Here is a 16,342-nt window from a genome sequence, read left to right as displayed (position 1 = left end):
TAGGGTAGTTTTGTATGACTGGAGAATAGCTAGTGGCATACCTATATTTAAGAAAGGGAAAAAAGTGATTCAGGCTACTACAGACCTGTTAATCTAACCTCAGTAGTACACACAACGGTAGAACAAACTGTGAAGGAAAAAATAATTAAATTCATGGAGGTAAACGGAAGAAGGGGGCTGTAATTTAACATGGGTTTACCAAAGGCAAATCATGCCAGATTAACCAAATTTTCTGGTTTTTTAGATAAGGGAAATGGAGCAGATCTAATATACTTGGACTTCAGTAAAGCTCTGACATGATACCACATAGGAAATTATTAGTTAAATTACAAAAGATGGGGATTAGTGCAAGAACTGTAAAATGGATAAGAAACTAGCTAAAGGGGAGAAGGCAACAAGTTGTGCTGAAATTGTCGGAGGCAGTTAGTAGTGGAGTTCCTCAAGGACTGCTCTTTGGACCAATCTTATCCAATGCTGGGGCCATGGCACAAAAAGTAGGTGTGTGTTAATGAAATTTACTAATGATACAAAGTTCGGAGGCATAATCAATACAGAGGTGGATTGGCATGTTATACAGGAAGATCTAGATGACCTTGAAGACTGGAGCCATAGAAGTGGGATGAAATTCAATAGTACAAAATACAAAGTCATGCACTTAGGGTCTAATCATTAGAATTTCTGCCACAAGCTGGGGCCTCATCAGTTGGAACAAAGGTGAAAGAGGAGTTGGGAGACCTGGGTGTGCTGGTTGATCATAGGATGACTACAAGCCACTAATGTGATGTGGCTGTGAAAAAGAAAAATACTAAACATAAGAACGGCCATACTGGATCAGACCAAAGGTCCACCAAGCCCAGTATCCTGTCCTCTGACAGTGGCCAATGGCAGGTGCCCCAAAGGGAATGAACAGACAGGTTATCATCAAGTGATCCATGCCCTGTCACCCAATCCCAGCTTTTGGCAAAACTAGGATATATCAGATTATGTCAGTGGGCAATTGGAGCAGGAGTCACGCCTAGTGGTCAGAGCAGGAATCAATACCCAGGAATTGGAAGCCAGGTGCCCAAGCCTAAGGTCACAGCTGGAGTCAGGAGCCATGAGTACAAGTCCTGGGTCAGAACTGGGTTATCTGGAGTGAGGCAAGGCAGGAGCAGGGCCGGAACAAGGCAGGAGCAATCACAGCCATGGGCAAATGCTTTGAGCAGCTGCTGAACTGCTGCTACTGTTGGGCCTAAGATCCTGTCTTCTGACCCTTCCAATCAATCAGGCAGTGTAGCCACTCAGGCAGTCTACTACAGGCCAGCTGCACTCATCAGATTGCCCAGAGACTGGTTCTGCCGCAGGCACTGCTTCCAGACTAGCTCTGTTGCAGACCCTGATTCCTGACAAGCATAGCATTTCTAGTAGAGAAAGAGAAGTATTAATGCCAATATACAAGGCACTGATAATACCTCTTTCAGAATATTGTATACAATTCTGGTCACCCCTGCCCAAGAAAGATTAATTCAAACAGGAACAGGTGTGTACAGAACAGTTACCAGGATAATCAGGGGAATGTAGGGCCTATCTTATGAAATGAGATTGGAAGAGTTTGGCTTGTTTAGACTAGCAAAAAGAAGGCAGAGAGAGGATATGATTGCTCTCTATAAATATATCAGGGAGTGAACACCAGGGAGGGCGAAGAGATGTTTAAGTTAGATGACAATGATGGCATAGGCACAAACGGGTATATACTGGCCATAAGCAAATTCAGGCTGGAAATTAGAAGTAGGTTTCTAATAATCAGAGAAGCGAGGTTCTGGAACAACCTCCCAATAGAACTCCTTCCAGTTTGTTTCCAAAAGCTCATGTTTCAGAGCTTCAGTCAGTCCCCTGCAGGGGTCACAAAGGGATTTTCCTCACCCCCCCCAATCTACTCTGGGTTTATATTTGCTTGCCTGCTTTTGTGTCCTTCCTCTAAAGGATGAGAGATGACCACAGATGGAGAGGAACGCTGAACAGGGTGGGCCAGTGTTCTAAGGTGGGACTGAGCATTCTCTCCCTCACTGGCATAGCTGACAGGTTGTTGCTCACATGCTGAGTCTAACTGATCATATGCAGGTTTGGGAAGGGATTTTTCCCCAAGTCAGATTGGCAGGAACCTTGGGAATTCTGCAGCAAAGGATACAGGTCCCTTGCCAGGATTGTCCAGCTAGATCTCACTTAATCATTTCCCTACCACTCATACACTGCAGTTCCTCCTATTATTTGCCTGTGCCACATAATAGTTGGGTCTCTTTTGTGCTGTAATACTTTGGTCTAGTGTCAGTGGTTGGGTTTAGTGTGAGAGTGCTGTTGGTGGCCTGTGACATACAGGAGGTCCGACTAAATGATCTAGTGGTCCCTTCTGGCCTCAAACTCTATTACCTTTATTTCATATTAGATTCTGATATAGAACGTGTGCTATTGGTCCCTCCCTGACCACATTATAGAATAAGTCAACAGAATGGACAATAGGGGACCAGTAACAGTATAAAAGTTAACTGCGGGGCTATGTAATATATTCTATGCCCCAGATAACAAGGGTAAAATGGACATCAGCACAAACAGCTTTTTTCTAATCTTTTCTGACCTTTTAAAGTTCCCTATTCCATGTCAGACCCTAGCATGCACTGTTCTGGTGACATCATATCCACCAGGAAACCCCACTCGATAATGGAACTCATCTATTGTAGATTCCAGTATATACCTTTTTAAATAACTGTAAATCATGGTTTAGCACAGACTAAAATATGGACATAAAAAGACAGCATCAGGAATTCCATAATAGAAAAAATAAATAAAATAAAATGCACATTAAGTATTACAACACCACTGTTGGACACGGGGTCCCAATTTAAGATTTTAATGTAATCAGCCACAGTTATGCAAAGGTACTGGATATGTAATCCCTCACCTCTAACTTCCTTCTACATTTATGTTTATTCCATATGCTTGAATGTTGCCATGTAAACCATTTAATTTCATCAGTCATTTGTGTAGAACAAAGCACATTCTGCTCAGAGCCTTTAACAGATTTATTTTCTTATTATTTTTTTTAAATATCAAGCAACTCTGTGCCTTGTGAAAGACAGCTCTGAGGATAAAAATCACTGAAATCTTCTTTAGCTACCTCTGGAAACTATCTGCTTGTGGGGATGGAGAGATACTCAGTGAAAAGAATTGAGACTGCTCTACATGTGCATAAAAAAAAATTCCAAGCCACTTTACATTTTAAGTTAAAAGCTAGTCCACGTGTATATGTATGTGTGTATACACACAGACCAGCCCCTAATGCCTCTATTAGCAGACAGCAGAAGAGATGAATACAAATACTGGCACTTTTTAAAGGCCCGGATCAATATCACCGCCTGGTGGTGAAACAGATTTAGACAGACTGGATTATTTTATTTACTGATGTGTCAGGTCCTCTTTTACTCTTGCATCCAAGAGAGTGTTCGAAATTTAAAATCCATCCTGGATTTCCTTCAAGTAATGTAAGCCCTTACAAAGTATTCAATGCAACAGGATAAACTTAATTTTTTTTTACGGAATGTCTCTCCGTCTCCACAAGCAGATATTACCAGATGCAACTAAAGAAAGTTTCAGTACTACCAACTCATGCCCTTTAGCCTACCCAATTCCAATATTTATGGTGATGAAAAAGGTTGAGGTCTACCAATTCCAAGCATCACTTGCAATTGTAGAGAAGAGAATTAACCAAGTGAGATATTTCAACCTGCTCCTAACTTCTGACCCCTGCTCATTGTTCCAGAATAAGGGTAAAATGAAATATCCTCAAAAATCTTGCAGACATATTCAGGACTGGTTGGGAAGGGATATTCCATCTCCGGGGAACTACAGGCCAGTCAGCCTCACCTCAGTCCCTGGTAAAAATCATGGGGCAGGTCCTCAAGGAATCAATTTTGAAGCACTTAGAGGAGAGGAAAGTGATCAGGAACAGTAAGCATGGATTCACCAAGGGCAAATCATGCCTGACTAACCTAATTGCCTTTTATGATGAGATAACTGACTATGGATGAGGGGAAAGCAGTGGATGTGTTATTCCTTGATTTTAGCAAAACTTTTGATATGGTCTCCCACAGTATTCTTGCCAGCAAGTTAAAGAAATATGGGCTTGATGAATAGACTATAAGGTGGATAGAAAGCTGGCTAGATCATCGGGCTCAACAGGTAGTGATCAATGGCTCCATATCTAGTTAGCAGCTGGTATCCAGCAGAGTTCACCAAGGGTCGGTCCTGGGGCCGGTTTTGTTCAATATCTTCATTAATGGTCTGGAGGATGGCGTGGATTGCACTCTCAGCAAGTTTGTAGATGACACTAAACTGGGAGGAGTGGTAGATACGCTGGAGGGTACGGATAGGATACAGAGGGACCTAAACAAATTAGAGGATTGGGCCAAAAGAAATCGGATGAGGTTCAACAAGGACAAGTGCAGAGTCCTGCACTTAGGACGGAAGAATCCCAGGCACTGCTACAGACTAGGGACCGAGTGGCTAGGCAACAGTTCTGCAGAAAAGGACCTAGGGGTTACAGTGGACGAGAAGCTGGATACGAGTCAACAGCGTGCCCTTGTTGCCAAGAAGGCTAACAGCACTTTGGGCTGTATAAGTAGGAGGATTGTCAGCAGATCGAGCGATGTGATCATTCCCCTCTATTTGGCATTGGTGAGGCCTCATCTGGAGTACTGTGTCCAGTTTTGGGCCCCACACTACAAGGATGTGGAAAAATTGGAGAGTCCAGCGGAGGGCAACAAAAATGATTAGGGGGCTGGAGCATGACTTGTGAGGAGAGGCTGAGGGAACTGGGATTGTTTAGTCTGCAGAAGAGAAGAATGAAGGCGGATTTTATAGCTACTTTCAACTACCTGAAAGGGGGTTCCAAAGAGGATGGATCTAGACTGTTCTCAGTGGTACCAGATGACAGAACAAGGAGTAATGGTCTTAAGTTGCAGTGGGGGAGGTTTAGGTTGGATATTAGGAAAACCTTTTTCACTACGAGGGTGGTGAAGCACTGGAATGGGTTACCGAGGGAGATGGTGGAATCTCCTTCCTTAGAGGTTTTTAAGGTCACGCTTGACAAAGCCCTGGCTGGGATGATTTAGTTGGGGATTGGTCCTGCTTTGAGCAGGGGGTTGGACTAGATGACCGCCTGAGGTCCCTTCCAACCCTGATATTCTCTGATTCCAACCCAAGTCTGGAAACCCATTTAACCCTGTACATGTGAGCAAAAATCTCCATCTAATTCTATAAGGGAAAAAGTCATCATAGTTTCACAGCATAATTCTCTAAAACTATGGATGGAAGTTTTTTTCCCCTGTGATCCCTCGTACTATGAATTCACTTTAGTATTTTTCCCAGGGCTAAAGGGAAGTGTGAAAATGGGAGGGTATAGAAACAAATTAATAGGCTGTAAAGGCTCGTTTCAGAATGACACAAGGTAAGATAGTCAATAGAAGCAGACTTAGGTTTTGCTAGGTGTCAAGAAAGAGTGATGTGTGGGCACACCTGAGAACAGAGTATGGGCTCAGTGATCCAGGACTGGAAGCAAATTCTATTTCACAGCGGGAGAGGCAGAAGGGTCATGGGGATAATAGTGGGGAGAAGAAGGCAGAATCCCACAGAGGCACCTTCTTACGCAAATGGAGTACAATAGGCACTATGTGATGCAAGCAACTTGATAATCTATAGATTACTTGGATAGACATCAGAAAATTCATATCAATTAAGGGGCTAGAGAGACCGAGAAAAAAAGATTAAAAATAATTAAATATGTAATACTACCGCTTGGCTAAATAACGAAGGTGGGGATATGATTGTGTTGCCTCTTTTTGACCTGAATGGGTATTCAAAGTTCAGGGCCCTGGGGATGTTCCTGCTGGAAGTATTGAAGAGGGAATCTCATATTTCCTGTGTAGATTCCTTGTAAATAAACAAGATTGCATCAAAGTCCTGCTTTTCCAAACACACCTCTACCCCGATACAACACTGTCCTCGGGAGCCAAAAAATCTCACCGTGTTATATCGAACTTGCTTTGATCCGCCAGAGTGCACGGCCCTGCCCCCCAGAGCACTGCACTGCTTTACCGCGTTATATCCGAATTTGTGTTATATCGGGCCGCGTTATATCGGGGTAGAGGTGTACAGGATTAACCGAAGGCAAAAAGAGGAGTTTCTTAGCTTACAAGTCCAAGCTTCTTTTCAGCCAGCATCCCAGAACCTCTCTCTAAATTTCTCTCAGGGTCTCATTTGCTTATAGGCTTTTGCTTGGATTTTTCCATGTAGTCTCTGTGTCTCTCTGGTCCTGTGCATGTGTGCCCCCAACCCCCACCAAAAACAATATTTAGCGCGCACACACACACACACACACACACACACGCCATGCCCATACAGTCCAAACCTATTCGGTGGGTTCACATAACCCTTAACTTTTAGGTGGGGGGCTGTGGTTAATTTATCCTTACAGTTATGCTAACTGAAGAGTGTATTCATACCCATCAATTGCAACAAGGTTTTAATTCAACCCATAACAAGGTTCCACCCAGCTCAAACAATAACTTTCCACATATTATTTTCTGAAGGTGTACACACCAAATAGGGGAAAGAATGTTAGAACAACTGTCATGAAATTAAGAAAAGGACAATTTAGGCTTTGGGGCAAAGATTAACTAGGATGCTGGACCAATAGACTGTTTCAGTGTAGAAACTCCTATTTCCCTAATCCAAACTGCCTTTCTGTATAGTTTGCTCTATTGCTGCTGGATTTATACACAAATGGCCTGGCCCATTTCTTCCGCACCACCAAAAAACATCTCTCCTGCCTGCTGCCACCGCTTTAGGACAACATCCCAATTCTCTCCAGCAGGAAGCAGGATTTCTTCATCTCACCTCCAATGCTCTCTTGTAGTCCCCCAGGTGAAAGGCACAGTATCCAATCCAGAGGTCAGTGTCCTCATCTTGTTCCCCCACATGCCGTTTAAACTTCAAAGAAAAAGAGATGCAAAAATGACACCAACTGTCAAATTTTGTCAGATTGTCTCTTGTGAAACAAATTCAGTTATAAAATTAACATTAAGATGATTTCTGCTGGCTTGAAAACCCTGGACACGGAAGTCAGGCAGTGTCAATATCACATTTTCAAGGACAGGCAGTTTCTATCCAGTCACATAGTCTCTGTACACATATTTTAAAGCTGTAAATGTAAAGGAGGGCAAGTGATTATTCAGGCGGGTGCAGGGGACATATCTAGGGTGTGAGAAAGAACAGAAAAGACAAATTAAGTTGAAACAGCTGGAACTTTTTCCAAACAGGGACCTCTGCTGCAATTGGGAACAGTCTGCCAGAAGGAGCCTCATCACCCCAGTCATTGGGAGAAGGGTTTGGGCAAGGCCCCGGGGGCTGTGCTCTGGGCACCAATCCTGCACTGATGGGGGAATGTGGACCCGGTGACCTGCGGCCTGTAGGCCGAGCCCCCCTCCCCCGTTACCTCCAGCAGAGCGATGGCGCCGGTGAAGTCCCTCTGGGCCAGCAGCTCCTCCAGCGGTGGGACTTTCTTGCCTTTCTTCTTCCGTTTGTCACCTTGCGGCGGGGCGCCCCCCACGGCCGGCTTGGCCCGGGAGAGCATCTGGAGGGGGCAGAAAGAAGAGGGGAGACCGGGTGAGAGCGGGGAGGCGCTGGGGGGCGTCAGACCTCCCCTCTCCTGGGTCCCACAGGCAGCGACCCCCTCCCTGCCCTGTCCCTCACCATCTTGCCCCTGGGCTCCTCGCTTCTGCAACGACTCCGTTACCGTGGTAACAGCGCGGCGGGGGGAGAACGAGTAAGTGAGGCACCGAATAGGGCCCGGCTGGAACTCACGTCCCAGCTCACAGTTCCAGCCTTGACCCCGCGGCTAGCGCAAAAGAGGAGCCGCTCGATTCTCCGGGGAGAGTTTCAGAACGGGACATTTCCGGTGTGGCTTGCACTTATCTCCATAGCAACCCAAGGAGCTGGGTATAATTTTATCGCCGCAGTGTCACAATATTTATTTATTTATTTATTTGTGGTTAATGTCCCAGCTCGTGGGGACGAGCGGTTGAGATGAGACTGTGAGTTTTCATTTATAATACAAGCCCAGCCTTCAGGGGTATGGAGACAAGCTTGAAAACAGGACCCAGGCACGCTTGAGAGGCTCATCAATCAAGAAAGCGAAGAGAACAGATTTTTGGTGTCTGACTCCTGCTTTTTCAGTGCCTGGGGTTGTTAATAGTGTGATTGTGCAGCAGAAAACTTGGGGCTGTGGTACAACACCAGTACTTTTGTCAGGCGAGAACATAGTAACATCCTTTGACAACACGCTTAGAGGCTCCACATAGGATATAACACTAAATAATGAAAATCAGAACAGGGAACTACTGATTTTTGTGCCAGGGAACAAATGATTCAGTGGTGATGTCATGACATGTATTAGCATGTGGTATGTGATGTCATCACTGTACTCTTCACTGCCATCAGTGTGTGCGAGCCTTTACAGACAACTCAATACAGTAACTCCTCGCTTAACATTGTAGTTATGGTCCTGAAAAATGCGACTTTAAGCGAAATGATGTTAAGTGAATCCAATTTCCCCATAAGAATTAATGTAAATAAGAGGGGTTAGGTTCCATGGAAATTTTTTTTCACCAGACAAAAGACTATATATATATATATATATATATATATATATATATATATATATATATATATATATATACACACATACACAGTATAAGTTTTAAACAAACAACTTAATACTGTACACAGCAGTGATGATTGTGAAGCTTGGTTGAGATGGTGAAGTCAGTGGGTGGAAGAGGGTAGGATATTTCTCAGGGAATGCCTTACTGCTAAATGATGAACTAGAACAGGTGAGCCCTCAAGGGTTAACACGTTGTTAATATAGCCTCACACTCTACAAGGCAGCAAAAATAGAGGGAGGGGAGACAGCATGGCAGACAGAGACACACACTCAGTGAGAGAGAGAGCTGACCTCCTATAAGTACATTGCCTTTTTAAGTAGATCAGCAAGTTGAAACAGCAGCTGCTGACAGAAAGCTCCCTCTGTCCTGAGCCCTGTTGTGTCCCACCTCTGCTCTATGGAGATGTGGTAAGAGGGGGGCAGAGGGGAGGGGGACACCCTGACATTAGTCCCCTTCCCCCTGCCCCCCAGCAAGCAGGAGGCTCCTGGAGCAGCTCCAAGGCAGAGGGCAGGAGCAACACGTGGCAGTGTGGGGAGGGACAGCTGAACTGCCGGCAATTGATAGCCTGCTGGGCGGCTGCCACACAGGGAACTTAGGGGAGCGGGGAGCTGATGGGGGGCCCGTCCACCCTCGTTCCAAGTCCCTATCACTAGCTCTTTCTGGAAGCAGTGGGCAAAGCAGGCGGCTGCCAAACAACTTTATAAGGGAGCTTTGTGCAACTTTAAACGAGCATGTTCTCTAAACTGATCAGCAATGAAAAAAGGAAACAACGTTAACCGGAAGGACTTTAAGTGAGGAGTTCCTGTAGATGAGTTCCTTCCCAAATGGCCCATTAACTTTCCTCCAGGTATAGGGAAGAAAGGATGTGGGAGAGCACCTGAGGGGGTTGTTAGTGGGTTATAGATTGTTCTCCTCGTCCTCAAAGGAAACCAGCACAAAACTTTAAAAAGACGAGTCTGGGAGCTTAAATTCTTAACTTTGCTAGAAACTAAATATCATGGTCTGAATAGACATTGGCTCTATGGCTTATTAAAACGGTGTAAGTGAAGTGTTAATGGGCCCCTTCACCTTGAATGGTCCCTTGAAATATGTGCTAAACAATGTATTCCATCTTGTCTTTAGCTGTGACACTCTGAATAAGTTCCCCAGATCTGAAGAAGAGCTCTGCATAAACTCAAAACCTTGTCTCTCTCACCAACAGAATTTGGTCCAATAAAAGATACTACCTCACTCACCTTGTACGTCTAATATCCTGGGACCAACCTGGCTTCTCCAACACTGCACAAAATATGGACATTTTGCAGTTGTTTGTTGCACCAAAGCAGTCAGAGTGTTAACTCATATTATTGACAATCAAAACCCATTGTTTCTGTCGTCTATCACATCTCATGACACAAGAGCTTGCCTGGAGAGTGAAAATGAATATTCATGGAAACACTAGTGATTTTTAAATGATCCAGAAGCAGACGTCTAACCTTCAACTCCTCCCAGGTCACCTGACACAGCCCTGACTAGCCCTGAAAGTACTCCGAACACATGGGTCAGAGAAACAACTTACAAAGACCAACAGTATGGTGTGCCCCAATGGTAGTAGTTATAAAGAAAGTGGAAAAATATGAATCTGTGTGACTCTTAAAAGACTTAATGAAGCAACGGGGAGAGAAAAATATGTTCTCCCAACTCTGGATGATTTCTTTCCCAGAATGAAAGGAACTAAAGTATTCTCCCAAGCTGAATACCTCGAGCCAACTCTGGCAAATTCCTCTAGCCAAAGAAAGTGCTGAACTGACACATTTATCAACCCCTTTGGGAGATTTTACTTTCGAAGATTACCTTTTGGGATTACCAGTGCACCTGAAATTTTCCAAAGAAAGATGGCAGAACTGTTAACGAAGACGAACGGAGTTGTACTTTTCATGGACAATGTTTTGATATATGGATCTTCAATGGAAGAACACAACAAAACCTTCAACAAAGCCCTAAGCCTAATCAGTCAGACCAGACTGAAGTTAAAGAAAAGTGTGTTTTCTGCCTACCCCAAATTGAGCTTTTGGGACAGTCAATAAAGAAAGATGGAATCAGTCTGAGCCCTGAGAAAGTAAAAGGAATCTGAGAATGGAATGCACCAACAAATGTACCAGAACTGAGAGTGTCCTGGGCATGGTAAATTACCTTGGTCGATACCTACAAGAGCTTTCTACGGTGACAAAATCACTGCATGAACTGTCCAATGCATTTTGGCTATGGGGGCTAAATCAAGACATTGCCTTCTAAAAGGCAAAAGAAATTATTTCAGCAGTTCCAGTCTCAACATGCGAACAAACCCACAATAGTCAGTGTGGATGCAAACACCTCTATGGCCTAGGTGGTATACTGTGGCAACACAAATCTGTGTGGAAGCCAGTTGTGTTTTGCTCTCGCACACTCACAGAAGCAGAAAAGATATACAGAATGAATGAAAACAAGGGCCTGGCAAGTGTATGGGCATATGAAAACTTTTACAGATATCTCTGTGGATTGGATTAATTTACAATGATAAAAGACCATAAAACCCTCATCAATGGAAAAGGGTTGGCTCAAGCACTGCTGAGATGTCCACATCTATTAATAAGGTTAGTGTGATTTAACCCAACTTCTAAATATGTTCCTGAGAAAAATCCGGTAGTAGCAGACACTCTGTCATGGAACCCAGCATCACACTGTGATGTTACCCAGGGTACGATTTGGACTATTGAATAGCTGAGCCCCTTCAATTCTCTAGCCATGTTTTGATTTATGGATCTTCAATGGAAGAACACAACAAAACCTTCAACAAATCCCTAGGCCTTTACACTGCTTTGCTGTATAAACAGCCATTCCTGGCCTGCTCACACAATATTCAGCACGTAAATTCACTCCCAGCTAAATACATGAGCACTCTGACCATTCACTCATGAATTACATATCGGGCGATACTTGCAAATTCTTAGTCCGAGCCTTGTTCCCTGAAATGTGCATCTTGTGCTGCTCAGTACCCTCCTGAACAGTACAAGTTCATAGAAAGTCCATCATTTCATCAAAGGAAAATGATAATGTGCCAGCCTTGTTATCCCACACACTTTAATTCAAACACCGATTAAGACAAAACAAGAAGATATGTTTAATAAGTACAGAAAGATAGAATTTAAGTGATTACAAGTGATGATGCATAAAAGTCAGGATTGGCTACAAAAGAAAATAAGAGTAAAATGCAAGTTAATACCTAATTTAACAAGTGAACTTAAAAGCAAAAGATTTTGTCTCACCATATGCTGCAGTAAATTTCACAGACTGGATCCTCTTTTCAGCCTGGAACTCCTCCCTTGCCCCCTTTCCCCTTGGTTCACAGTCTCTCTTATTCATTGATGTCATGAGCAGAGAGATAGGAGGAGGAGGAGAGGTGAATTGGAGGTCACTGTCTCTCATTCTTATATCCCTCTCCCTTCTTTGAGGATTACCCTCAGCTGGGGTGTAGGCGACAAGCAGTCTCTTGTGGATGTGAGGCTTCAAATGTTCCTGTGATGCAATGTAAATTTCGCAACCTCAACAGACATGCAACTTTAATAAGCTCTAAATTACATTAAGGCCAGCTGGCTCAACTATAAAGGATACTAAGGAACTGATAATAGACAGTTAAGTAAATAGAAGAGACTCAAGGTTAAGACGACTGCATTGTAATTCCAAATAAAATGACAGAAGAAATATTAAACCTCATCCATGAAGGACATCAAGGATTAACTAAATGCCATATATGGGCCAACCAGACAGTGCAGTGGCTTGACATCAGCAAGGATATAAACATTAAAGTATCTGCATGTGAACATTGCAGAACTAATAGACCAACACAACACAAAGAACCTTTAATAACAACACATCTACCAAACAGACGTTGGAAGAGACTAGCTTCAGATTTATGTGAATACAGAGGATATCATTACCTGGTCGTAGGGGACTATTTTTCCATGTATATAGAAATAATGTACTTGAGAGACATAACATGTCACAAGAAACTGAAGTGCACTTTTTCTCATTTTGGCATTCCAGAACAACAAGGGATGGACAATGGACCACAATTCACTGCAGCAGAATTTAAGTCATTCTTAACAAAATGTGATTTTGATCATATTACTAGCAGCCCATGTTACTCAGAAGTGAATGGAGAGGCTGAGAGAGCTGTACAGACAGCCAAGAAAACCCTAGAACAGGAAGAGATATTCCTTTTTCTCTGAGCTACAGGTCAACATCAATAGCAGCTACGGGCTAGAGTCCAACATGACTTCTGATGGGAAGACAACTCAGAACTACTGCTCCAACTTTTGAAAAAAATCTATTTCCAAAGTGGACAGACATGAAAAAAGTAACTAACTCAGATAAAAGTAAAAAGAGCTTATAAACACGTTTACATCACACAATACTCAGAGAACTGCTGGGTCTAGAATCTGGTGACCACGTTCATGTCAAATTGGATATAGAGAGAGGATGGACAACTTCAGCTGTCATAAAGAGAAATAACTTTAGAGCCCAGATGTGTGATTGAGACCAAAAGTGGAGAGTTCAACAGAAACCATTGGCATCTAAAGTTTGTTTCTCAGAGAGAACAATCAACAGAGAAAACTCTACAGACAGTGGATTCCAAACTGACCACATTCAGTTGTTGCAACTAATAGACACCCAGATGACCAAGCTGTTACACGTTCAGGTTGTGTAATGAAAAAGCCAGTATGATTCAGAGATATTTAATAGACTAATTTATACTGAACTTCAAAGATACATGTAGGTACATTTTGTAAATGGTAGGAACGTATTAAAGGGGGAGATGTAATTGAATGCTAAACTGTATTATGCTGTTAAGCCATGAGGTGGCACAGTGAGCAACATACCTTATTTCAGCTAACCTCAGCCTTATAAGGCAGAGCATAAAGGATTTTATGGAAGATGCATTTCTGCTGTATCTCTCTGAGAAGGAAACTCTGTAGTTATTCAAGTTTGACCTGCCAGTAGCAGCCCTGCAACCTACCATGTATGAGGTGTAAATGACATCTGCCAAGTCTGCAGACAACATGTAACAAAGGGAGCAGCAGAAGCCATTAGAGCCAGGGAGAAAACCACCACACTCACAACCAGAGCAGACCTGGTCCCCACTTCTCTAGAAGTGAAGGTTGGCTGGATTGCCGAGCTTTGATGCCTTACAAGCGCTCTAATATTGGCTCACCCCATTGAGTGATGCTTGTGTGCCGTGCTAGTGCCTGTGGGATTACCTCTCTATTGGTTGGGCTCACATGCATCTGAATATGCCACTGTCGCTCTGGCCTTTTGCTTTCAATGGTCTGCTCATGGCATCAAAGGAGAAACTATTCACAGTAAATTGTGCAGGTCTGTGATCTCTCTTCTCTTTTCTTACTTGTTTTGAAACAGCAAGTTAACCATGTTGACATTTAAATAATCAGCATTGGTAAACTTTCCAACACATAATTGAGATGAATGGGGCAGTTCATATCTTTCAGAATTATTGTTTTATGTTCTCTAAGATGCAATTGATCATCGGGTCATCACTGCATCCATTTATACACTCATTTAACATTTTCAAGGCTTTCTTTGCAACCATAAGTCAGAGACTTTTTTTTTTTTAATGAAAGCTGAGATTTTGGAGAACAAAAAGAAAAAGTGCTGGGTCACTGAACCAGTGAGATTGGTCCAGTTCTAGCCTGAGTTTGGCACATCCACCTCTATGCGAGTCCAAGGGCAAAGTCTCACTCATCTGTATAATGCTTATTCTGGCAGATAGTACATTTTGAAGTGAATTGGATTGAGATTGAGGGCCTTGTGAAATCAGACACCAGAAATATAGTCCCTTTATTGGAGGGCAGAACACAGGTTGAAGATATTCCCTCAGCCCCACCCCCTCTCTCCTGACGGGGCAGGAAAACCCACAGATGGCTCTTTTTTGGTCTTGCCTTACATTTCCTGAGCTGGAAGTGGAGAAGCAGTTCATTTCATCTTCAGCCCTTCTTCTTTTTGGCAAGGGTGTTGAATCTGGATGGAAACCTCAAACACTGAGAGTCATAGAGCAAGTATAGCACTTGGATCCCTCACTTATAGAAATGCTCTTTTGAAAACTCTTAGGGAGAAAAGAAAGTCTCTGCTGTCCCCCTGTATCAGCCAATGCAACAATTCAGCAATAATGGATAAGCACAGTTGCTGCATATTTCTTCTAAAATGATCAGTAATGAAATGCTTAACACTGATGAAATTTAAATAGTCATAATTAGGCTTCAGCGTTAAAACCCCATCGAAGTGAACGGGGCAGTTCACATTTCTCTTAGAACTACTGTTTCAGCCTGTCGGCATGCAGACTCAGGAAGAGGACACCGCATCAATTTTCATTCAGATGGCTAATTTTGCAAACAAAAGGGCTAGAGATTTTTTTTCATGTACATATTCCATTTTAATTATATTAACATTGATGAGGGTGCAGCTGTTCTCTATTAGATCAGCCACTGCTCAAAATATTCCCCACCCAGTGCAGACAGATATTTTAATCCCTCTAGGCTTTGAAAGTTAAAAAGGAACCAGTTTGGTCATGTCTAGCTCATTTTACATGCCTTCCTCTTATGGCTGCAGCTCTACTACCTGGGGCTGTACTTGTGTGAGTTCTAACATACTAACCAGCGTTGGACCTAGTCAGTATTTGAAAAGAGAATTCAAAGAAAAACTCAGGGAACTTCATGAAGTGGGGTGGTCAATGATCAAGTAAAGAGCATTCTTCTGTTTGAATGCTGATTGAATACTGTGATGATATTTAGCACGGTAGGGGGATTCTGTGATCTTGAAATGGCGGAGTTGGATCTAGGCAATACATACTTTAGAACATGAGGGGTTCTTAGGAAAGGGTTCAGGGAGGCAAAAGGGGGTGGGAAGCAAGAGGGTGAAAGAGCTGTTGCATTTATGTGAATTATTTTAAATAAGAATCCGGTATAATCCTACTATCTGCTTGCTTACTTCAGTCAAAATATAACATTTCTGGAATCATGGATTGCTTCTGCCTTTGTCTAGGTCATTTTGAAGTCTATATGCTGAAAAGCGACTCAGATGTCTTCATTTTTTCTAGCTTAGCCTACACAGTTAGCTGTTCAATTGCAGCAGTGGAAATTATATTTCCCTAAGTACTTGCAAGCTATTTACAGTGATAACTTTTCTGCAGAATGAAAGAAAGCTTTTCTGAGGCATTTTTTGGGACGTGAGAGGCAAAGGGCATTGTAAAATATGCCTGTCAAGCCAGCTGTTTTTCCTGATTCCACAGACTTCGATAAAACAATTCTGGTACCTGGTAAGCACTTTGACTTGCTGATAAATGTTTTGGCAGAACATTATTTTTCCATTAGATAGTAGTAACCCCCAGAAAACTGACTGCAGGATATATGACTGCATTGTGTGAACTAGTCTCTACATGTTATGTTGATATCCTACTTGACAAAATGATACATGATCAAATAACTGAAAAGACAAATAATTCTAAAATTAGAGAATCATTGTTTATGGGGAAAGCACTCTGACAAGGCTACTGAATTAAA

At 42.9% G+C, this 16,342-nt stretch overlaps 2 protein-coding genes across 3 annotated transcripts in view; one reads left to right on the top strand and one right to left on the bottom strand.

Annotated features, from left to right (window-relative positions):
• Positions 1 to 12,115, bottom strand: part of IFT56 (intraflagellar transport 56) — a 77,237-nt gene extending 65,122 nt beyond the window's left edge. The window contains exons 1-3 of one of the 2 annotated variants that reach the window (XM_054030086.1): positions 12,038 to 12,115; positions 7,526 to 7,663; positions 6,928 to 7,020 (exon numbers count right to left, since the gene is read on the bottom strand). In XM_054030086.1, the coding sequence (XP_053886061.1) occupies positions 6,928 to 7,020; positions 7,526 to 7,663; positions 12,038 to 12,040 (234 nt within the window). In that variant the 5' untranslated portion in view covers positions 12,041 to 12,115. Of the gene's footprint in view, positions 1 to 6,927; positions 7,021 to 7,525; positions 7,664 to 7,782; positions 7,866 to 12,037 lie in introns of those variants that run through there. The other variant, XM_054030075.1, reaches the window with a different exon arrangement.
• Positions 1 to 16,342, top strand: part of LOC128838139 (guanylyl cyclase C-like) — a 145,847-nt gene that overhangs the window by 45,116 nt on the left and 84,389 nt on the right. The window lies entirely within an intron of this gene.

Source organism: Malaclemys terrapin, chromosome 1 (genome assembly GCF_027887155.1).
Source record: "Malaclemys terrapin pileata isolate rMalTer1 chromosome 1, rMalTer1.hap1, whole genome shotgun sequence".
Taxonomy (NCBI): Eukaryota; Metazoa; Chordata; order Testudines; family Emydidae; genus Malaclemys; species Malaclemys terrapin.
The sequence above is the reverse complement of the archived record's forward strand: the minus strand, read 5'-3'. Positions and strand labels throughout refer to the sequence as shown.